General features: G+C 36.7%; 3 protein-coding genes across 8 annotated transcripts; 2 read left to right on the forward strand and 1 right to left on the reverse strand.

Moving 5' to 3' along the window:
* Positions 1-10,754: 10,754 nt before the first annotated feature.
* LOC133303627 (putative Peroxidase 48) lies at positions 10,755-13,170 on the forward strand. Its single transcript, XM_061503555.1, has 4 exons — positions 10,755-11,099; positions 11,603-11,791; positions 11,894-12,059; positions 12,665-13,170. Exons 1-4 carry the CDS (start codon positions 10,755-10,757, stop codon positions 13,168-13,170), a joined length of 1,206 nt encoding a protein of 401 aa, XP_061359539.1.
* A 3,349-nt stretch (positions 13,171-16,519) lies between these two features.
* On the reverse strand, positions 16,520-20,979 carry LOC133303640 (uncharacterized). 6 transcript variants are annotated; one of them, XM_061503583.1, is made up of 10 exons: positions 20,896-20,979; positions 20,611-20,810; positions 20,175-20,577; positions 19,960-20,052; positions 19,084-19,427; positions 18,516-18,818; positions 18,164-18,409; positions 17,841-18,062; positions 17,171-17,744; positions 16,520-16,760 (listed from the first exon to the last, which is right to left on the reverse strand). In XM_061503583.1, exons 1-10 carry the CDS (start codon positions 20,954-20,956, stop codon positions 16,549-16,551), a joined length of 2,658 nt encoding a protein of 885 aa, XP_061359567.1. In that variant the 5' UTR covers positions 20,957-20,979; the 3' UTR covers positions 16,520-16,548. The 6 variants fall into 6 exon arrangements, with proteins under 6 accessions (XP_061359567.1, XP_061359566.1, XP_061359562.1 ...); XM_061503582.1 differs by having other exon boundaries at positions 19,084-19,437; positions 19,979-20,052; positions 20,175-20,810; XM_061503578.1 differs by having other exon boundaries at positions 19,084-19,437; positions 19,964-20,052; positions 20,175-20,810.
* Positions 20,980-21,584: 605 nt separating this feature from the next.
* On the forward strand, positions 21,585-22,365 carry LOC133303643 (large ribosomal subunit protein eL37x-like). The gene is made up of 4 exons (XM_061503587.1): positions 21,585-21,671; positions 21,754-21,889; positions 21,973-22,074; positions 22,162-22,365. Exons 1-4 carry the CDS (start codon positions 21,669-21,671, stop codon positions 22,206-22,208), a joined length of 288 nt encoding a protein of 95 aa, XP_061359571.1. The 5' UTR covers positions 21,585-21,668; the 3' UTR covers positions 22,209-22,365.
* The last annotated feature ends 1,518 nt before the right edge of the window (positions 22,366-23,883 follow it).

Consider the following 23,883-nt stretch of genomic DNA (forward strand, 5'->3'; position numbering starts at 1 on the left):
AAGATCGTTGCCTATCGTAGAATCGTACACACAAACCACCTTGGTTTGGAATTTTTGGTGATACTATCACTACATGCATTCAATGTCTGCCACAAAGGATGCGACGACGCATTTAATGACTTTTTCTCATACGCATATTGCATATTTTTTCTATATAGTCTTCTCCTACCTAGCTATAATGACAAATTCCTAATTTATGCCCTTTTAAATTTGATTTATATGTTATTTTTGAATTTTGTGAGGGAATATACATCCCTCCCAATTTGCGAGGGAATATTAATCCCTCGCAAACAGCGAGAGAATATTAATCCCTCGCAAACAGCGAGGGAAATTGTGAAATTTCAGTTGCAATTTTCAGATCCTAGATTTTGCGAGGGAACTTCCGTCGCCAATTTTTTTCCTCGCTACTTTCGTCACAGACTTATGATTCTTGCGAGGGATTCCATTTCCCTAGCAAATTGCGACGGAATTGCGACCGAACTGCAAGGGATTCTGCGACAGCAATGTAGTAACAGAAATCTTGCCTATTTTCCCTCGCAAATGTTTTTCCCTTGCAAATTCCGTCGCAGTTTGCAAGGAAATTTTTCCCTCGCTATTCGCGACTTTTCCAGTAGTGATAGGGTTCATATTATGAACGTTTCAATCTTTCTTTAAATTGATATTGTTTCATTGATGTAAAACGAAAATAATACGAAAGTTCTCCTGTTATTTTTTCACTGTTTTATGTTGTTTTTAATACAAAAAGCACATTTTTGTGCCAAGAAAAATCGCGACCCATAGCTTGAAAAAATCACTTTTTAAACTTCCAAAATTTCTAAAAAATGGCTCAAAAATATGTTATTTGTTAGATAGATTATATTAAAATCTCGTTGGTTTGTTGTTTCTCGGTTATTTTGTGAAGAAATCGCTCAAAAATATGCCTTTTTTTTAGTTTTGACGAAGCTCCCATGGAGGAACCCAATTTCGAGCAGTCAACCTACCAAATGAAGAAGAAAATACTGCAATAGAAGAATCTCAAGAGATCCTAGGGGTTGGGGTGAGATTGTGAGAGAGGCATCCTATTTATATTTTTCACTAAAAAGTCTTACAAATCCACACCAATAGAAAATTCATTAAAATTGTCGGATTTTTGAATATCACGAGATTGTGATTCTATTGTTTAAAATTCTGATTGAATACCAACGGATTTGGATGGATTCTAAAATAATCTTTTAAAATCCTAATCGAATACCACGTGACTTTTTTTCAATCCATTAAAATCTTAATCGAATACCAACGGATTTTTTTGTCCAAAAACAATCTATTAAAATCCTTTGAAATCTGACTTCAATACACCCAGATCATGTCATACTTAAAATATCTTAATCCAACCCATTTACCACCCTAGTTGAGTCTCAAGTTTTCTTCAATATTTTAGCACTCCCAAATCATCTTCCTAATAATTTGACACCAATCTAAGAACTATGAAAGGTTGACAGGTGAAGAGAAGTTTTCTTTCGTCAAAGGTAAATTGATAAGGCAACATTTGAACGCACAATATTATTATGGTACTAAATGCACAAAAGATCAATCACCACAATAAATGCACAGAGCAAATTGATCTCTGGCCTCTTTCAGTGTAATAATGCTTTCGGAACTCAACATGATTATAAGGTACCCTCATTTTGGGACAGAGAATAGCCCTGCGGAGTATCTTGCCTCATTCCTAATAGTCATCACTCTGTGAAACAGTGAATATAGCCTGCCGTTTGACCATGCCTGCAAAATTCATATAACAACTTCATAAATGATAAATCTTCAATATGATTTAGTACTTCACATTCCAATGCGCTGGCAAAAAAAACCTAACATGAATGTCAGCATTTTGATGCATAATTTGCCAAAATGTGCCAAAATGATCGCTGTTCTTGTTCTACAACCGTTTGTCATTTGACATCTACATACATCATGCATGCTAATAACTAAAGAAGCAAGAAAATAATAATAACAATAATAAATAAATACATAAAAATAAAATAAAAAAGAGTTTAGTACTAAATAAATGTACTGGATTAAACGTGGCCCCTCTTGAAATACAGACTGACTCATACTTAGCTTTCGTACAGAATAAACGATAGACAAAAGGGTCACAGTACAAGTTAATACAATCTTAATCGATTGACAAACTAATTGAACCGCCTTAGCTCAGATAATAAACTCCTGCAATTTAATCATTTAACTAACTGAGTTAACTGCTTAAAGGAAAATAATACAATTAACTGGGTTGAAATCTCCCTTAAAAATAACGAAAAGGGTATATGAGTTAATTGGTCTTTTTTCTATGATTTTGTAACTTGGTTTATTTTACCAAAAAAATAAAAATAAATAGTTTTTAGAGATTTATAATAATTAAGAACATAGAAAGTAGAGTTGAAAAGTTATTCTATGGAGTAAATAATGTGTTAACCTTCAACCAACCTGACATATTATATAGAAACTAAACCAATTGCATTAACTAGTAAGTAATTGAAATGGACTCATAATGAGCGATGTTTTGTCAATACATGAGTGCCAAAACTAAAAATGTACCCAGTATCGTTAACCTCATATACATGAACTAAAAATCCTGAGTGACACGATGAAAAAACAGAATGAATACATGAACTAAAAATTTTCATCAAACTCTTCACCAACAGTATTGGGACTTGCCCTTGCGTCAGCCATTCAACTGCTTAAGTCAGCCAACATATGAGGCGCATTCTAGTACCTAACAGCCTTAACTAGATTCTCAAGGCGAGTCAAAGCATCCTGTTGTAAATAGTAATTATGTAGTCATTTATTAGTAATTATGTAGTCATTTTTTTGTATTTATTTAGTCCGTTACTTGTATATTGGGCCAAGCCCATTAGGTCAAAATTAGGTCAAGAAGTCTCTATAAATAGAGACCCTTATGTACAGATTCAAATACAATTCAATAATATTTCAAATACCCTTTTCTTTCAAGTTGGTATCAGAGCTCTCGATCCAGAGAGCTCTGCTTCCACAATTACCTCCGTTAAAACAGAAACCTTCTTTCTTAGCCTCTTTCCGCCATTAGCCGCCACCGGAAAATTTTTTCGGTGGACCTTTTGGACCAAGAGGACCAGTTTTCAAATCATTTTTCTCAGATCTATCAGCTTACGGACGTGTTATAATCGTTTGACGACTGGATCTTCCTAAAACAACACAAGGCCGCTACTGTTCATCGCGTTTTGGACACTTTTCCGGCGACCTTTCAACTCCGATCGGCCACAGAAAGGTTCGAGACTGTCGGACGACCTCGCCGCAGAAATTTCAGCTCCGGCGGCCGCGGCACGCGCTCTCACGCGCCGCCACACTCCCGGCGAGTGAGGACCACTCGCAGACAACTCCACCGGCGCGTGGAGGCGCGTGGGACACTTTTTCCAGCTCCGGCCAAAAAGTTTTCTGATCTTCTCCTCATCCTCTTTCTGGATCTGTGCTCCTCTCTTTGATCGGACATCGTTTGGTATTTATTTGTGATTTTTTGGCTGCTTAGAGCTTTTCTTTAACCATTTTCTGTGCAGTATGGCCTCTTCTCAAAGGAGTTCTTTTTTAAAATTTTACGATGGTACCTCTTCTAGACCTAAGAGAGATGACTGATGGTGTTCTTATTGTAAAAGAATAGGTCATATCAAGGATTTATGCTTTCGCCTTTATGGAAAGCAAACTGTCTTAGAAAAGATGGAAAGGATGCGTGGTCAAGCGCATTTTACTTCTTCTGAAATAACCCCTGCACCTAATGAGACTCAATCTGCATTTCGTCCAGATGAGTTGGAACCACTCCGAACCATTCTTGATTATCTGAGTAAGCCATCTGATACTAGTACTTTGGCTATGACTGGTATGAGCTCCAAAACTCATTCTTTCATTTCTTCATGTAATGATTTTCAACATTCTTGGGTTATTGATTCTGGTGCTACTGATCATATGGCTTGTTGTGCTGACTCCTTTATTTCTTATCATCCTACCATTGGAACTCATACAATATCCATAGTTGATGGCTCACATACATCAGTTGCGGGTTCTGTGGTGACATAAACTTACAACAGTCCTTACATCTTAAGGATGTTCTTCATATTCCTAAACTCTCCACGAATCTTCTTTCTATTCACAAAATTACAAAAGATTTGAATTGTACTGTAACCTTCTTCCCTACCCATTGTGTTTTTCAGGATCTCGCCACGGGGAAGACGATTGGTAGTGCTAAAGAGCAAGGTGGGCTGTATTATCTGGTGTCACAATCTCCCACAAATAAAGTAACAGATCACACCTTCATGTCTCATGGTCAATCAACTGCTGATTCTTTAATTTGGCTGCATCATAACCGTTTGGGCCATCCTCTATTTAGTTTACTCAAATCTTTATTTCCGTCATTGTTTTTGTCTAAGTCTGTTGAGTCTTTTCATTGTGATGTTTGTGAATTTGCTAAGCATCATCGTGTGTCTTTTCCTTCTAGTATTACTAAGAGTGTTGAACCTTTTGATCTTATTCATTCTGATGTTTGGGGTACTTCTAAGGCCCCTCATTCTTCTGGAAATAAATGGTTTGTTTCTTTTATTGATGATTGCACTCGTGTAACTTGGGTTTACTTAATGCGTGAAAAGTCTGAGGTACCACAACTGTTCTTTCAATTTTATAAAATGATTGAGACTCAATTTTGTAAAAAAAAATCAAAAGACTAAGGACAGATAATGGTACTGAATATGTCAATCACTCTTTTTCTCAATTTATACAAAATCAAGGTATGATTCATGAACTTACTTGTGTAGACACCCCTCAACAAAATGGGGTTGCTGAAAGGAAAAATCGTCACCTTCTTGAAGTTGCTCGTGCCTTACTGTTTCAAACACATGTACCCAAATGCTATTGGGGAGATGCCATTCTTACTGCAGCGTTCTTGATCAATCGTCTACCCACTCGGGTTCTCGATCATGTAAGTCCTATTCACTCCATGACTTCTTTTTTTCCTTCTGTTCCAACTTTGCAAAGTCTTCCTCCTCGAGTGTTTGGGTGTGTTGTCTTTGTTCATATTTATAAATAGCATCGCAGTAAGTTGGATCCTAGGGCTCTTAAATGTGTCTTCCTTGGATATGCTCCTGATAAGAAGGGCTATAAGTGCTATCACCCTGGAAGTCGAAATTTTTTTGTTTCTATGGATGTTACATTTCAGGAATCTGAGTCCTTTTTCCAAGGTCCTCATCTTCAGGGGGAGAATAATTCACCAGAAGACTCATCACCTTCCTTCTTTGAAACTTCGGTGTCTACTCCTTCACCTGTGTCAGTGTATCCTCCTCTTGTGTCTGTTCCTCCTGTGTCTGATCCTCTTGTGAGTAATCCTCTTGTGACTGATTCTCCTGTGATTGATACATCAAGTACACCAGAGATACGGAAGGTTATGACACCTGAAAGAAGGAAACAGCCCACATTGTCTCAACAGCAACCTCAATCGTCTGAACCACTCGTAAGTCCTGAATCTCATATTTCTGATCATGATGTTAATACTTCTGATGACTTACCTATTACTACTGATTCTGATGATTTACCCATTGCTCTTAGAAAAGGAAAAAGAGCTTGTCCCAAGAAATCTTGTCCCTCCTGTCCCTCTTGTACTCAATACCCTATCTCCCATTTTTTCCTATGCTAATCTGTCTGTGCAGCACAAAAACTTTGTTTCAGCACTAGACTCTATTGCAATCCCAAAATCAGTACATGAAGCCTTGAAAGATAGGAATTGGGCTCAAGCCATGCAAGAGGAGATGAATGCATTGGAGAAAAATAAAACATGGGAGGTTATTGATAGACCTACTGGAAAGAAAGCAGTAGGGTGCAGATGGGTTTATGCCCTGAAATATAATTCTGATGGAACTCTTGAGAGATACAAAGCTCAATTAGTTGCCAAAGGTTACTCTCAAACCTATGGCATTGATTATGAAGAAACATTTGCTCCAGTTGCAAAGATGAATACGGTGAGAGTTTTGTTATCCCTTGCTGCCCATTACAACTGGGATATAAACCAATTTGATGTGAAGAATGCTTTCCTCAATGGTGAGTTAGAAGAAGAAGTCTACAAGGAAATTCCGCCTGGTTTTAATTCTGTGAAGAGAGAAAATAAAGTTTGTAAATTAAAAAAGGCCTTGTATGGATAGAAGCAGTCACCTCGTGCCTGGTTTGGAAAGTTTACTAAGGTTATGATGACCTTAGGATATAAACAAAGTCAAGGAGATCACACTCTTTTTTTCAAGCACTCCCAAAATGGGAAGCTTACTGTGCTCCTTGTATATGTTGATGATATTATTATCACATGTGATGATTTTGTGGAGAGACAGATTCTGCAAACACGGCTTGCCTCTGAGTTTGAAGTCAAAGACCTTGGGAATCTGAGATATTTCCTAGGGATAGAAGTAGCTCATTCGAGCAAAGGAATCTTTATCAGCCAGAGGAAATATGTTCTTGATCTTCTCAAAGAAGCAGGAAAGCTCGGGTGTAAACCCTCTAATACTCCTATTGAGCAGAATCACAAGATGGGCTATGAAGAGGAGAGTCCTCCAGTTGATAAAGGACAATATCAACGGCTAGTTGAGAAATTGATATATTTGGCCCATACTAGACCAGACTTAGCTTATGCTGTTAGTGTTGTCAGTCAGTTTATGCACGATCCAAAGGAGAAACATATGCAGGCAGTAGAGAGAATTCTTCAGTATCTGAAAGGTACTCCTGGTAAAGGGTTGTTATTCCGACGTGATGGCAATCTATCTTTAGAAGTCTACACAGATGCTGATTATGCTGGATCCGTGACTGACCGTCTTTCTACCACTGGTTATTGCATGTTTCTTTGTGGTAACTTGGTGACATGGAGAAGTAAGAAACAAGATGTGGTCGCCAGATCAAGTGCAGAAGCTGAATTTCGAGCTATGGCTCAAGGCATTTGTGAGTTATTGTGGCTGAAAATTGTACTTGATGATCTAAAAATAAAATGTGAGGGACCTATGAAGCTGATATGTGATAATAAGTCCGCTATTTGTATAGCTCATAATCCAGTTCAACATGATCGGATTAAACATATTGAGGTCGACCGCCATTTCATCAAAAGAGAACTTGATAGCGGGTTGATTACCACTCCATACATTCTCACTGGGCGTCAATTAGCTGATCTATTGACAAAGGGGCTTCCTTCAGATAGATTTCAAGAACTTGCTAGCAAGCTGGGAATGATAAATATCTATTCCTCAGCTTGATCTCAAATTTCAGCTTCTAATACTGAAGTAATTTGTGAAATAATAAATTAATAGAATGTGACATATGTCATTTTTAATGTAATTGAATTTGAAAAATATTAGTTCAATGTCATTGAGGGATATTTTTAAGGGGATTCTGAGTTGCAATTTAAATTGACATAGTAATAACATGTATTTTTATATATTTATGCTTCTTGTTTTTTAGTTTATTTAATGAACCTTGTTTAATTCATTTTAGATACGTAGAATATAATTGAATTTATATGTTCATATTTATATAATTTTTATATATCTATATATATCCGGGTCCACCGGTCCGACCAATGATTCAGTAACCTAGTATCCCGACCGGATCGATGCCCGAGTCGAGTTCTGTTGTAAGGTAAAAAGAAGTTGTATGTATAAATATATAACTTACCTTGTAAACAATAGTTATAAGTGATTTTTGACATAACATTATTATAGAATATATTTTGGTCAATATACCATTATGGAATAAACTACCTTATAATGCTCTTGCCGATTCTTTGGTTGATTTGGACCAATCAACATAAATTTTTGGTATCCAACCCACAACATCTACCCTCAAGCTTAGGGTATTCTGTTTCATGCTTTTGGACTACTTAATGAAAAAAAGCAGATAGCCACCCAATAGGAATATGAGAATCGAATAGAATTTTAGCCATCAATAAATAAAGCAACCATAATAATTTTATAACTTTCTATTTCAGTATTTATTGTTTCACTTCCCTTATTATCACTCTTTGACCTCATCCTAAAAATTTCACTCACGTATAAAAAATTGATTTATTTTTCTCTGCAGTCAATATAGATAAGTTACCTACATTAAACTTAAAACAACGTTATTTTGAGACAGAAATTAAAGTATTTTGTAATTATAATATATTTCAGGATTATAATAATCTTTCTCATTATAATTTTTTTTATTTTTCAACCAAAAACGACATCGTTTTGAGAGTGAATATAGACAATTTATCTACATAAAAACATTAAAGCCATAAAAAAAAAAGGGTGCATATTTTCTTATGTTGTAGGATAGTAGGAAAGAAAAAAAGTAGAGATAAGTTAAATGTGGGTCCCACATTTTAAATTAAAAAAGAAAAGAAAAATTAATTGGCACGGAAAACGAATTTGTGTAGGAAAAAATTCTTATCTCATGTAGAAGGAGATAATGATTTCTCAAAAAAAAATTCACTCATGTGTTGGCACTTGCCATCATCTAAACGAACATTAGATTGCGAAAAAAAACATTATACATGAGAGAATTTTTTATGGTAACAGACATTAAATATGAGAACATTAAACACATTCATTATGAAGGCACGCGGCACGATCTCAAAACTCAAGAAAGGTAACAGAATTACTGAATGTGAAGGAGCCAATCGCACAACGATAAATAAAATAAAATAATCCATTACCCCAGTTCTACGTCGTCGTTTCAGTGATCAAAGTATGGTTTGATTTCGTGATCGAAGATGAACAGACAGGGGCAGCGATCTGGTGCTACAGCGGTGCAACGCCACTTCCAGTACTCCAAAACCTTTATCCACATGCCTCATTCAAAGCCATTGATTTTGTAATGTCTCACATCGGTTGGAGAGGGGAACGAAGCATGCCTTATAAGGGTGTGGATACCTCTTCTAGTGTGAGGCCTTTTGTGGGGTGTCCCAAGAAACAAAACCGTGAGCTCGACGGTGCTTGTGCGCGGGGTAAAGCGGACAATATCATGCTACAGGGTTTGTGGCTGTTACAATTTGGTAGCAGAGCCTTGGCCCTGGACCGGTGTGTACAGCGGGGACGCTGTATTCCCAGTGGGGGAGGATGTAATGTCCCACATCGGTTGGAGAGGGGAACGAAGCATGCCTTATAAGGGTGTGGATACCTCTTCTAGTGTGAGGCCTTTTGTGGGGTGTCCCAAGAAACAAAACTGTGAGCTCGACGGTACTTGTGTGCGGGGCAAAGCGGACAATATCATGCTACAGGGTTTGGGGCTGTTACAGATTTCAGCCCTGGCCTCTTGGATCTCCATTCAGTTGATACTGAGCTTCTTCTTCAGGTTACTTGAAACCCGTTTGGATGAATTTTTTTATTTTTTTCAAAAATTATTTTTTTAAGGAAAAAAAGAATTTCTCGAAAAAAAAAGTGTATTTGAATGACTTTAGCTTCTAAAAAAACAGAAGTGAAAAGCAAATATTTTTTTCTAAGTGAAAAGCAAATATTTTCTATTTGCATTTTTTAGTAGTGCACCTATGTATGTGTTTCAAGTTCAATTATTGTTTCTATTCTTTTCCTCTGTGGCTGAGCTTTTACTATTTGCTTTTATAAAGAGGAAATTTGATTTTAATTTTGGTCTTAATTTTCTGCTGGGTCATAAATTTATGAAAGAAAATGGACTTAAGCATGTTGCATTTTCAACAGCTAACATGTGGCCGAATGCAGCTCTTGAGACGAGAGATAGTGTTTGTTCTATTATGAAGTTGTTCATTTAAGTTTTCTAATTACCAAACATAAAATTGACCCATTCTTTGCTATATATCTTAAAACATACTAGTTATAGTATAGGATAAATTTTTATTTATTCGGAAATCACGATTTTCATAAATACGATGAAAACATTCAATTTACGATAATATCTGAAAATAAAAAATTTAAAAATATTTAGTTTTCCGTGAATCCTCCAGAAAACCGTGTATCAAACGGCCGTTGAATGGTAGAACTATTTGTCCAAAACGTTGATGCTTCAAAACATCCGAAACGTGATATTTATCTTTATTACAAGTTACAGTTACGAAGTTTAGTTAATAAAAATAGGGATAGAAATTGATGGACTGGCTGTTGCAAAAATTTTCAAAGCCCACTTCTACATGGGAGATAAATTCTAGAGACAAGCCACATTTGTTTAGAAGGCAAGAAAAAGAAAATATATTATGACTTAAAAAAGCTAGAGTAAGGTTAAGACAGTGTATGTTTCGTTCTGCCTGATACTTCACATTGACGAAAGCAACTTGCATAGAAACGATTACATTTTTAAAAAATAAGTGGTGGTAATTAGAGCTCATGAGCTTATAATTCAATCCGTAAATATTAAAACTTTAATTTAAGGGTAGTATTCACACATTTTATAAATAATTATACCATGGTTAAGATCATTTATTCGAAAAATAGTTTTAAAAACATAAACATGACATTAGAATTATTACATAATTTACAAATTGAAGCATTGAATAATAATTCTGTCGCAATAACTACTCACAGAGATAATAATAATAATAATAAAAAATAGCAAGTATCATAATGCAGAGTTTCCTTCCTAATTGCTGACGGTTATGTTACTTTCATTCATATACCGAACCGACCAACGAACTTTTTTCCCGCCATCTTGGCTTGTGATTCATATTGAAACTCTGCAACTTCAATCTTCAACTTTGGTGAAAGAATCGGAAACCCTTTGAGAGAAAGATGGAAACTTTGATATGGCCCAAGATCAGCTTGCTGGTTCTTGTGTTGTGCATATTGGTTTCTTTCGATAACCACAAACACACTAACAACACCAACACAACCATTTCCGTTCCGTTAGTCTCTTTATCCGTCAAGAACGAGAACTATGATTCTTCTTCTTCTTCTTCTTCTTCTTCTTCTTCTTCTTCTTCTTCTTCTCACTCACTCCTTGAATATGATTTCTACCGCGATTCCTGCCCCCAGGCAGAGCGCATTGTTCGCACAACAACTCACCATCTCTACCAAGCCACACCCAATTTGGTTCCTGCTATCATTCGTCTTGCTTTCCATGATTGCTTTATTCAGGTTCCTTTTTTTTTTCCCATGTCTTTTCTGCGATTTTGATCTCTCCTAAGTGCTTTCTTGAGGAAATTTCATCTGGGTCGTCTTGAATTGCTCTTGATCTTCAACTTTTACATGATTTCCAGAGTGCAGATTATTGAATTGTCTTTTGTTTGATATTTTCTGACATGGAATTGAATTTTATTTTCTAAATTGTTCTTCTGGTTGATGGTTTGAGTTCCTTATTGTTGTGCTTTTCTAGTTATGAGGCTTGGACTAAAGTAGTTCTGAGCTATATACAGTACTTTCTTGGAGAGATTTGTATTGGTCTTGTTAATAATCAAGCTTTAGATGCTCTCGTGAACCACATTTATGGAACTTTGTTTTCAAAGTGATTTTTTTTTTTTAATTTGTTGTTTGGTACTTATTTCTGATGTTACCTTTTTTCTATGAATGTTGGGTCAGAATAAGTAGTTCTCAAGTTTTTTTTGACTGAATTGTGTTGATTTTAATCGGGTTTGCATCAGGGATGTGATGCTTCTGTTTTGTTAGATGATGATGATTTCATTGACTCAGAGAAGGAGGCTCCTCCCAATGGAAGTCTCAGAGGTTTTGATGTAATCGAGATCATCAAATCCAAACTTGAAGAAGCATGCCCTGGGGTTGTTTCTTGTGCTGATATTCTTGTATTGGCAGCAAGAGACTCCGTGGTTCTGGTAATTTTTTTTTCTCTACTCATCCCTTCTATCAATTGTATGTGTGTATGTTTGATAGACACTGCCACACTGAAACATAATTTAGCATGGTTTATTTTTCAGGCTGGTGGTCCATTCTATCCGTTACATACAGGAAGGAGAGATGGTTCTAACTCCTTCGCTGACATTGCAACATACGAGCTTCCTTCACCCTATGGTGATTTATCACAAACCCTTGCTTCCTTCAAAACAAGGGGGTTTGATGAAAGAGAGATGGTCACTCTCCTAGGTTAATTTCTAGTTTTTCTTTCCCCTTTTCTTTGTAATCATGTGTAACAAAGCCTTTTGTCTTATATTCTGTTCAAATTTCATGATACTGAAGCGGCTGACATAGGATCCCTCTTTCATCTAGGTTCAGCACAAAGAAATTGTATATTTCATCATGGACAAGGCTCCTCTAAAGTTAGTTTGTCTCTAAAATGAGCAAGTTAGGGTGTGCGATCTTAAGTTCTTAACCTAAAGTTTAAGAGTCGGTGCACCCTTACTTGCTCTTTTAGAGATAATCTTACTTTAGATGAGCTTTTTCCTTTCAGCATCAAGCATTTTGGTTTTAAATCATTCCCTTAACCAATCTAATGCCCGAATATTTATTTGCAATTATTTAATGGAATCCAAAACATAGATAGGATATATTTGTTGGTTAAAATAAGCCTAGTATTTCTATACCATAGTTGTTGATATCAAGGCACTCATGGCCATCTTAACTAGCTGGCTTCTTTGATCAATTTAGGGTAGGTGCTTGGATATGTCTTTGGTTTCTGCTTCTGCTGATATTTGGTTCTTGTGCAAATTTTCATTATCGATTGATGACTTTGTCCATTTTTTTACTTCCAGGTGCCCATAGCATTGGTGTAATCCACTGCAAATTCTTCCAAGACCGCCTCTATAACTTCAATGGAACTAATGAACCTGACCCCACTATAGATATTGAATTTCTAAACCTACTAAGATCAAGATGCAATTACTCAAATGCATCTTCCTCTTCAGTATCAGGATACAAATCCCATGGCTCACCTTCATCACAAGCATTTAACGCAACTCCGCTTAAAGGCTTACCTTCTTCCTTAGTTGAAGAACCTGGAATGGCTATGGAGTTTGAGCAACATGGATCAGATTTTGGGACGTTATACTACCGCAGCCTATTGCAAAGTAGAGGAATCCTCTATGCTGATCAGCAACTAATGGAAGGGGAAATAACCAAGAATTGGGTTGAAGCATATGCATTCAATCCTACTTTGTTCCATCAAGATTTTGCCCTGGCAATGATGAAACTCTCAGATATCCGGGTCTTGACCTTGCCTATGGGACAGATTCGGCTAAATTGTTCAAAGGTTGCGTGACAGTGTTGCCAAGAACAGACGCTGTCTCACAACTCTCACAACCCCAACACCCCTCTTATGTTTGGATGCATTACATTTTAATTGCCAAATGTAAGTCTGGACAAGTTATAGAAATTTTAAAATACCTTTGTGTTTTTTCTGACACACTTATCAAATATCTAAGCAAAAGCTGTAAGTCTATTATGATCCAAGCATCATTGAGAATGAAACTAAAGATTTAAAAGTTGGCAAACAAGAAAGTTAGAGATGCTTATATTGTAAGAAATCATTATCGATGAACGAACACCATGGATTCAATTCAAGCAATACACACAAAGTGGGAAAAAAAGGAAAATAAGAGGCACAAAATATTGAAATAAAACTGATTTCCTATACACTAGAGCATCATTTGCATTGTGGTTAACTGGTTATCTTATCTACAACCGGATTGAGCCAGGTTTGAAGCTGACAGAGTGCTGTGGAACAGAGAACTCTGAGTGTATGTCAATGAAAAACTTGTCAACAATATCTAAATAGACAGGGCTTTTAAGGCGAGAATAGTAGTGAAGTGCCTCTTCTATGTCTAGTACATGCTCAAGATCACCAGCATCCATCATATCCAATTCTTTCATCTTTTGTGCTAAAACATGAGTTCCCTTACTCGTGTTTTGTGAATCTAAATCCTTTTTTTTTCTCAGTTGTGATCTCCCTTTGTTCTTCTTCTCTTTTGCACTGTCTTCATGAATAATCTTTTGTGGACGGTTCTTGGCAAAACACATGAAGCTTCCAGCATCTTCCATTGCTGGCTCTTTTGGTCTGGATATGTTATTGTTACCAAACCTCTTCATTTTGCTGAGGTCAGAGTGCAAGAGATCGTAAAACTCATTGTAAAATTGGTCGCTTGTGTGAGTTTTTGCATTGCCAATTTTACGAAAGAATGGATTGAAGGAAAGAGATCTGGGAAGTTTTTGATACCCTCCAAAGAAGAAAGACCTGAAATTTTGGAGGGTTTTGTGAAAGAAAACCTTGGACTTGTGTATGGTTTCTCTTTGCAGCATTTGTGGTTCTACTGTTCTCCAAATGGCTCTATATTGAAGAGCAGTCATGGTTATATTCTGGTGCAGTTCTTGTGTAATCTCCAATTTTGTCCAAATAAAGAAAGAGACGTGCAGATGGTAACATGTTTTGTTGATGTCACTAAAAGACAAAAGCAATGTGTTTCCTCTGTCAAGCTTTCAATTCCACCCTTTTGTCTACGGCATCCCATGCCTAGTGTCCTTTTCAAACCCTCTCTCTCTCTCTCTACTCGTGACCATATGATATGATAATGTGAAAAAGATCAGAGAGCCAAAGTATTTTGGGGCCCAAGACCTTATGTAGATTTTGTCCCGAGACATGGGGGTTGCCTCTAATTTTGTTTAGTTTCCGAACCAATTCATCCTTCGTACTAAAGAAAAAATTATAAGTTTCAGGACTTTGGTATGTAGATTATCACGAATATTAATGTCTTGTTTTGACAATTGCTGTTGAAAAGTCCAGCCGATTAAGATGGGACGGTAATAATAGTGGGTAACTAAAAGATTAAAACAAGGACTTGCTTGTTGTTAAGCCATTTGAAACCATGGATCTCCTAAACGAAGTTGTGCTCAATTGAGTTATTCTGGAGGCCTACCTGCTTTGTCATGCAACTTGAATTTAACTTTTTGGTACTACACTTAATAATTAATGCACCTCCAAAGCAGTTTCAGTTACTGCTATAACCAGAGAATTCAGGATGGGTCGCTGAGAATAATTAATGACACACATGCTCCCCTTCCAAACCCGGTTAAGTTGGTGCATATCCTCTTAATTATCATCTGTCCCAAGGGCTTCTGAAGGAGAAACCCTATTTTGTAGCATGGTCCCTTTTCTATAGTCAGGTTGTGGGCAGTGAGAAGAGTGCATTCCATTTCCTGCTTTGAGGTCACTATTGGACACTCCAGTGTTCTAATTCCTCCATCCACCTCTATAGCAAGACATATCTGTTGCTTTCTTGAAAAGTTAATTGCCCCGTGAGGAGAGCTACAAAACTCTGGCAACTGACATAACTGTGGAAGCTCAAACATGTGCATATCTCATTCATGAGGGTGCCCACGAGATTTGGCACTGATATTAAAGGTGAACTGTGTGTAATTATTAATGAACTAATTCAAGGTCAGAGAACCTTTGTGATGTTAAAATTTCACTTGATGCTAATGACAGGAAAGAAAGAAAGGAACCTTTTACAAAATGTTACGGTAAACAAGCCTCGGAGTCTTTGGTTCCAATACTTTCACAATTTGCTCGAGTCCCATATGGATGGAGGACAATGCAAAGTGCTACAAATTATCTGGATTATGGAACATAAAGAAACGGGGCAAAGCTCAGCACATAAGCCAAGGATAAGTTATATCGAAATCCGGACGCCATGATCGGGTGTTGGATGCATGTAAAATATCTTACGCCATATTGCCCATGAGTCCATGATCAGCATTCTTTAGTTTCAAAATTCGAAAAAGGTAGCAGCTAACTCAATCTGCATCTTGAAAGACATCAATTCTCTCATAATTGAATAGGGAATCCAACGTGTTTATTATGCCCATGGATAAAAAAAATTTGCTAGTAAATGGCTACGATGCTATGAGTCATACGTGACGATGAATGTCGAATTAACCTGTTGTACATACTGTTATCAGTAATAAGATCAGATAACATGTATGAGTCTCCATCGTCCACATTTTTTAACAATTGGGGATAAAATATTACATACAGGAACCATCAACGGCCCGGGAAAAGAGTGCACAACATCATTCAGAGTAGAATAACGGTTACTTTTAGGCTTGTATGAAAACGCAGATGAAGTGCTGTATCTTTAACACGAGCTCTGCTGATGAAAACGAATAAACGTCAACTACACACACTAGAGTTTCGCAAGTTTAGATTTGCTAACTCATTGTTTCGTATTTTAACTGTCTTATTGATTATGAAATAGCTTAAAACTATTACTGCTGTGCCCAATTTCGAGATTTTTTTTTTTTTAGGAAAAAGTTCATTAATGCTCCTGTGATTTGCTTCAGAATCACATAAGTCCCCGTGGTTTTTTTTCTATCACATATGCCCCTGTGGTTTGCAAAAGGGTATGTTTTTTATCACATATGCCCCTGTGATTTTTTATTTTTTACAAAGCACAGGAATATATGTAATAAAAAAAAACCACATAGACAAAGGTGATTCTGAAGCAAACTCCAGGAGCATGGTGAACTTTTCCCTTTTTTTTAATAACAAAAGAGTACATGTGAAGTAAAAAGTATAAAACTAAATGAAACGGCTTTATGAACGAATATAATGGAAATCACGGCTTTATAAGATTAGCTGCAGGGGTTATTGACAGCATGTCCTTTTGAATTTGAAAAACTGATGCAGCAAACGATGTACTTCACCGTAGTTATTGGAAGAAGAAACAAGACGATCTTTTATCCACTGGGGGAGCTTGGTGACTGGGTGGGCAAAGCTCCGTTTTGAGGAATCCGATGCATACCTTGTGTCAACCAATAAAATTGCTGCATAGTCATTAATGTGACGGATTGCTCTACCTAAAACAACGAACATACATATATCAGTGAAAGGTCAGTGGAAAAAGCCATTGAGATGGGTACACGTGCTATAGGTAGAATGCACAACAGACAAAGAAATCCAGTAAGATGACAAGCAATCATGAGCTATGGACCATGGATTTCTTCCTGTTTGAAAAAAATTAAGTACTAGTAAGCGATTGTTTTTCAGAAATGGGTAATTCTTTGAAGAGGTGGATCTCCCAAGAGGTTGAACTCTAGGGTAACATGTATCTTCAGTCTTGACTCTTGAGACTCCAATCCTTATTTTTTAACAAACAAGTTAAACCAGTGAGATTCTATGAAAAGTCCATTCCACCAATCAGTGCTCAACCTCTTGAGAGATCTACAAGCCATAGAATTACTATTTAGGGGTTATTGTAAGTACGCACCTATTGATTGATTTACAGATTTCATGCAGAGATTCTCATAATACTCTTTTCCTCTGTGACTGCAACTTCTTAAGATGCCAAAACCACCTTGCACATCTCCACTGTATACATTATAACTGGCAGAAGAACTAGGATTTTCAAGGAACTTTGAATTTCGAAAACCTTCAATGTGCTTTATCCTCTCCAATAACTCAATGTCAGATGGGCTAGCATATGGCAGTCCAACCATGACTATGCACCGACCCATCCCATCACTTAAGTTGATCCCTTCAGATATCTTCGCACCAACAACAGCAAGGAGTATCGCACCGCTGTGAGATGCTTGGTTTGCTTCTGAATTCATACTCGATAATGTATCAATGGTATCTTTGTATTCCTTGAGAACTGATTCAACATCCATATTATTTCTAGGCTCTCTAAAGACACGCTTCCTCTTTGTAATCCTTTCAAGGATGCCAGAAGACTCCCAGTTTTCATAGACTCTACCTTCATAATCAAAAGAAGGGAAGAAGACTACAATTCCTTCGGGAACCACAGTCACCAAATTACATAGCAAAAGGCCCAGCTCTCGCATCTATAAAGCACAAGAAGCAGCATAATCAGTCACCACAATTATCATTTCAGAGAAACTATACTGAAGAATGATACATGAAAACCATGATATACTCACCACGTCTGCTGAGCTCCTCGAGCTGTAGCTAAAATCAAAGGAGCGGCCAGTAGGCCCACGGGTAACCGCAATTGGCATCATGCTATCTGGGGAGACAATATGGCCACATGAAAAGAAATGCAACTGATTTGGTGGTAACCATGGAAAGAGTCGCTCCCTTGTCTCTTCTATAGGTTGAAGCGTTCCCCCTACTAATACAACAGCATGTGCTTGATCTACAATCTAGAGAAAGTTTCAGAGTTATTTTCTTGTTCATTATCTGTTAGGAAAAGAAACTTAAGCTCTAAAGTCCTTTCTAATTAATGCAACAGTATCAGGCAAACCTCGGAGAAAATCTTCTCTCCGCTGAGCATAACATATTTAATATATCCTCCCTGTTTCCTGAAGCTCGTTGGTCTAGACCTGGAAATGATTATCCTTCCATCACTATCATTGTTTGTCAGTGATAGCAATATGTCAGCTAATGCCTGGAAAGAAGACTGACAGCTTCCCTCCTCACCATGTTCCCCAATTTTATCGCGTGCTGATATCTTCTCCAAGCTAGCCACCTTTTCCCCATAACTACTAACCTGGAAAATCAAGTAAATTTTCACATTAAAATAACAACAGAAAATTCAGAAGTATCACGTGGCATTCTATCAGAAGAAAATGCATATATTTAGTAGCAAGATTCACCTTGTGCATGATATTACTTTCCTTTATATACTTCAACAATCTGACCAAGTTGATATTGTCTATATTTAGTTCAAAGAAAAAATCATTGATGGACATAGTAAAATCAGAGGCTCTACTTTCTTCAGAAGTCTGTTCTATACCATGGCAAGAATCTCCTAGATTTTCATCCTTCTCATTGAGTAGTACTCGGAGAAAAGCTTGTGTGAGGACCATTAGAGTTTGAATATATCTCCGATTAGCAGGTCCCAAAAGATTCCGGAATCTCACAAAGTACCGCTCCACATGGCAATGCACATTCTCCAGCTGTACGCATAGACCATCTAATAATTAATGGAAAAATCAAAACTATATATCCAAAATATGGGTGTCAAAATCAAATGATTGGGGAGGCTGTGAATTCAGATAGGGTTTCAAAGTTCAAGTTGTAGTAGCAACTTGTTCCACCCCCCAAACAAAACAAAAGAGCATCCCAAGATGGCATATGCAAATGCAAATTGCAAGTCCATACTAGCTACCAAAAGACACGAGTGAAACTTCAATCAAGGTATAGATAGAATGAGAAGCATACCTGTGATAAAGTAATTTTGGAGTCATACATGCTGATAAGTGAATCAGCTAAATTATGAGCCTCATCTATTATAACAATATTGGATTTCAAATTCAGACTAAGTGCTTCACGAGATGATTTTGACAGAAGAGACTGATATGGTAGGACAACAAGATCTGCTCCCCTAACCATGCTTCTAGATCCATAATATGGACAAGTTCCCGTGGTTCTTCCAAGGTTAGCAAGGTCTTCAATATCCAAGGGCCCTTGTTGAGATGCCTCATTCCTGAATTCTTGTTGTAGTCTATGTTTTCTAAGCATTGGGCAACCAGAAGAGGCCTTTGTTCTGCGTACCCCTGCACCTACTCTTAAGTTCTGCAATTAAGAACCACCATTGTCGAAGAGACATTAGTGTCCAGACTCTGCCTTATTTATTCAATTGCAAAAGTGTTTTACGAACATTTACCTTATTTATACAGAGTTAGTACGGAGTAGGTTACTTAGTAACTTAATTAGACATTTAGCAGGGAAGTTGTAATTCCTGTGGTTTCATCTTCAATATTATAATTCTAAAAGCTATTTTTCTTGGTTCTTTGACCAATAATCAATTTTTAAATTGGTGAACAAGTAGAAGCACCAATTACTGAAGGTTCATTAACATACATCCTCCCAGCACATAAATTATGCATCCATAAAAACTTAAGCACAATCTTCTCATTCTTAACAGAGAGGACACGTGCAAATTCACCTGTCTATTACTGATGACAGAGTCAGGCTTGCAGAGTGTATCACAAACATCATCCATTAGAATGAAGAAAAGGTGGTAAACCATTCTCAAAATTAAGCTTCTAGCAAAGCAACAGACCTATAGGCTATAGCCTTAAATACAAACCCCACACACCTTAACTTTTGTAGCTTCATTTTTCTTTTTCTTCTGGAGTTCCAAGCATCGCTCATTTATGCGTGTGGAGTTTCCAAGTGTTAGTACTTCTGGAAAAACATGCAACAAAAATCAGGGTTAAAACACAGACACAGTAGCTACTACAGCTTCAACAAGTAAACAAATGGAATCAAAAGGACCATCCAACTGAAGTAAATTCCAAACCCCAAACCTTGGTTAATGCAAAGATTTTTCCTGGAGCCTAAACTCACAACATCAATCTCATTAGCAAAGACTGTCTTCCGTAACTCCTTTATGAACTGTGAAAGCTGGGAATGTGTTCGACTACAAAAATAAACCTTCAACTTCTTCTCCTCTTCCTCCTCCTCTTCCTCATCACCATCATCATTCTCATCTTCACTTGAAGAACTAAATGTGCTTTTAATGGCCTTCCTCTTAGACGCCACACTACCCAGACCCAGAGCTTTCTCATCTTCACTCTCGTAATCTTCCAGTAAAAACTCCTCATCAATAATATCCACTCCATCAATTTCCTTTATCAAACTCTCCCACCCCTTTTCAGTGATAGAATCTTTACAACTTTCCTTCTCGTTCTTCTTCTTCTTCTTCTTCTTCTTCTCACTATTATTATTATAAGGTTTTCCTACCATAGATCTAAACTTTTCCTTCTTATTTTCCGTTTTCTCCTCTTTGTTAATAACAAAATCTCTCATCCAATCAGGTTCATCATCCGAACCAGTTGCTTGATCCTTACCTACTTCCGATGCTTCCCGTGATTCGTGTTGTAGCCTCCGATCAAGCACCCACTGCAAAGCACTACAAATGACACTCATAGTCTTCCCAGTACCTGTTACAACACAATGACACATAATCGCATAACAATTAAGCAAAAAAAAAAAACGAAAGTAGAAGAATGATTAGTTACCACTTACCGGTTGGGCTTTCCAACATGGAAATGCCACCTTGATTGAGAGATTGATAGAGTGCGTTCATGAAATCAATCTGAATCGAGTAGGGTTTGAAAGGGAACCCTCGGAATTTTGGGTTTTCTTCTTTCGCATCCATTTTTTCTATGCTAAGGTTTAGGGATTCACAATTCTTAAACTGTCTTTCTCTTTATTTCCCTTTCGCGCCACTCCAATATATAACCAAAAAAAGTTTAAAATTTTATTTTAATTTTTAACCGCTTTACTCTCAGTGAGAGCTCGATTTTCGTGGTAATATTTTTTTTTTAAAATTAACGGGCCCATTTGATTGTATGAGTAAGAAAAAAGTTCTTTTCATGTCGCATAAGAAAAAGCAACCCTTTTTTTATTACTTGTTATTATCAAATCTTAACCGTTGATTTCCGTCAATCTAACGGTTATAATTTATTGGATGACACTTATTAATTAATTATTAATTTTCAATAAATTATAACCGTTAGAGTGACAAAAATCAATGGTTAAGATTTAATAGTAACAATTAATAAGAAAAAAAAAACAGTAAATATAACATTTTCCAAAATATTATTTAAAAAAATTGTCATAAATAGGTGGGATTAGATCAGGCCCTAAGCCCTAAAAAAACGATGTTACTACAAAATGGGCCAAGGCCCAAAAAGAAGAAAATAGAGCCCACAAAATTCACCGTCATACGAGATATAAAACCCTTTCTCATTCTGCAGCCACATATCTCCAATTAGGGTTTCTGATCTGCAGCTACAATGGTAATTTTTTTTTTTTTGCTTGCACCTTCTCTCAATGGATCTGTAGGTGATTTCGGTATGCTAATTTTTGTAATGAATGCAGGGTAAGGGAACGGGGAGTTTCGGTAAGAGGAGGAACAAGACTCACACACTCTGTGTGAGGTGTGGCCGCCGCAGTTTCCACCTCCAGAAGAGTCGCTGCTCCGCCTGCGCTTATCCGGCGGCTCGCACGAGGAAATGTAAGTTTTTTGGCATTAACGGAAATGGGTTTTGTTTCAAAATTCAATTTTGATTTGATTTAATTTGGTTTTGTTGATTTCAGATAACTGGAGTGTCAAGGCCATTAGGAGAAAGACCACTGGGACTGGTAGGATGAGGTACTTGCGTCACGTGCCTCGCAGATTCAAGAGCGGCTTCAGAGAAGGTATTCTATTTAATCACTTTCTTCTAAGTGTTTTTTTGTTTTGTTTTTTATATTTTGTTAATATGATCCTTTTGATTTTTGAATCAGGTACCGAAGCTGCACCCAGGAAGAAGGGAGGAGCTGCCACTGCCTAAGGTTTTGAAAAATCATTCTTAACCAGTTTATAGGAGTAAAGGCTTTGTGGAACATTCTTCTGTGTCATTTTTATTTCGTTCAATATGTAGTTGCTTTATGTTTCAACATGAGGATTGTAAGACTTTTTTGTTTTTCAATGAGAGTTTTTGACATTCATATTATTTCTTTATCATTTTTGGCCAAGAGTTTTTTTTGGTATTATTACACTTAATGAACTGTAATTAGCGGAATTTATGGTAAGGCTGTTTGGGTAACCTGGTTTGCTGTTGCATGATTGTAAATATTTTTAGTGTGCGTTGGCTAAGTGCATGTTCTTACTCGAGATAGGTATCAACATATTATGTGTCTATCCCAACATAATCCTGATACAAACCATGTTACTGTCATCGAGGAGTGTTTTAAGTATTAGGGTAATAAGCGTATTTGCTGATCGTCCTCTCTTCGGGGGCGTATTGATTGCTGTAAAGTGGTTGTTGGAGATTTATAGGATGTTTAATCTTCTGATGTTAGAGAATTTTTGTACACGGTATAGTATGGCTAATCCTTCTGAGCTTCTGAAGTAATAGTTTTACATTTGAATTTCTCACTAGTTTAGCCATGGTGCTACGAATTTTTTGTAGTCTGTTTTAGTTTAGCTTACCCTCGGTTGAATTGTTAGTGAATCTCGTGTAAAAAAATGCAGCAATTTATGAACAAGTTAGTTTCTTGTAAGACTTAGAAACATGTTACTTTTATAATGTCAACTGATAGCATTTTAGTTGGTTGTTTATGAGCGTTCTTTTTTTCTAGTTTTGTTTTTTAAATCGAATAATTGAATGTCTCCAGCGTGCATCACCATTTATTTGGCTCAACGGAACTCCAATTTTTTTTTATAAGCATTTTGATGAATTAAAGTTTAGTTATATATGTTTGTCATTGAATGAGAACCTGTATTGGCTCTAATCCAACGCCGAGGAACAATTTAGGTGTTGTGTTATAAGGAATTTAATTTTTGTTGACACTGGGTAATGTCGCGTTATCCAAGTAGTTTACCCATGGGGGAATGTTGGTCATATGTCCCGTCATAGTATGTATGCATTGTTTTGTGGAGACAATTCTTGGGCGATAAGTACTATCTAGCTGAGTTGACTGGGACGCCCTTACGAGGTGTTTTATTTTGTTTGAATTGTCGCCTCAAAATAAATACATGCTTCTTTTTACCTTTTTTTGGTACAAAAATACATGGTTGTTATACATGTTCTATACTTTTAGGTTTTCCCCCCAACTGTATATATATTTGGTCCAAGCGGAACTGAATTACACTTTCGTTGAGGGATATCAGTCTGATTAGCTCATCGCAAATACATGACTATTAAAGACGATTTTGTTTAAATGATTATTATTTATTTTTGGTTGATACTGTGCACTGATAGTTTGTCAAAAAAAATTAGCTTCCTACCAAAAAGGAAAACTCGATCTCATTTATTTGTTTAATAAAGTCATGTATGATGTATGTGGTTAACCATTAACTGATTTGAAAAATTACTCTTCAATATTACGGATGAAGTTTCCGTGTTAAGACCAAAATTTAAAAAGTGGATGCAGCAAGCAGTATGTAGAAATCTTGTTCATATTTCACACAAACAAAAAAGCTTCATTATTATAATATAAAAAAGGCTTCATTATACATCACTA

The sequence above is a fragment of the Gastrolobium bilobum genome, unplaced genomic scaffold (genome assembly GCF_033153095.1).
Source record: "Gastrolobium bilobum isolate Gb01-03AN ecotype WA unplaced genomic scaffold, APGP_CSIRO_Gbil_v1 utg2313, whole genome shotgun sequence".
Lineage (NCBI taxonomy): Eukaryota > Viridiplantae > Streptophyta > Magnoliopsida > Fabales > Fabaceae > Gastrolobium > Gastrolobium bilobum.

Coding starts and splice junctions, on each gene's coding strand:
- LOC133303627 (XM_061503555.1), top strand. CDS start 10,755: ATGGAAACTTTGATATGGCCCAAGATCAGCTTGCTGGTTCTTGTGTTG. Junction 11,100..11,602: donor TCCATGATTGCTTTATTCAG/GTTCCTTTTTTT, acceptor GGTTTGCATCAG/GGATGTGATGCTTCTGTTTT. Junction 11,792..11,893: donor CAAGAGACTCCGTGGTTCTG/GTAATTTTTTTT, acceptor TTTATTTTTCAG/GCTGGTGGTCCATTCTATCC.
- LOC133303640 (XM_061503578.1), bottom strand. CDS start 20,956: ATGAACGCACTCTATCAATCTCTCAATCAAGGTGGCATTTCCATGTTG. Junction 18,063..18,163: donor GAGAGAAGATTTTCTCCGAG/GTTTGCCTGATA, acceptor AACTTTCTCTAG/ATTGTAGATCAAGCACATGC. Junction 16,761..17,170: donor ATCTGTAAATCAATCAATAG/GTGCGTACTTAC, acceptor TCGTTGTTTTAG/GTAGAGCAATCCGTCACATT.
- LOC133303643 (XM_061503587.1), top strand. Junction 21,890..21,972: donor GGCGGCTCGCACGAGGAAAT/GTAAGTTTTTTG, acceptor TGTTGATTTCAG/ATAACTGGAGTGTCAAGGCC. Junction 22,075..22,161: donor CAAGAGCGGCTTCAGAGAAG/GTATTCTATTTA, acceptor TTTTTGAATCAG/GTACCGAAGCTGCACCCAGG.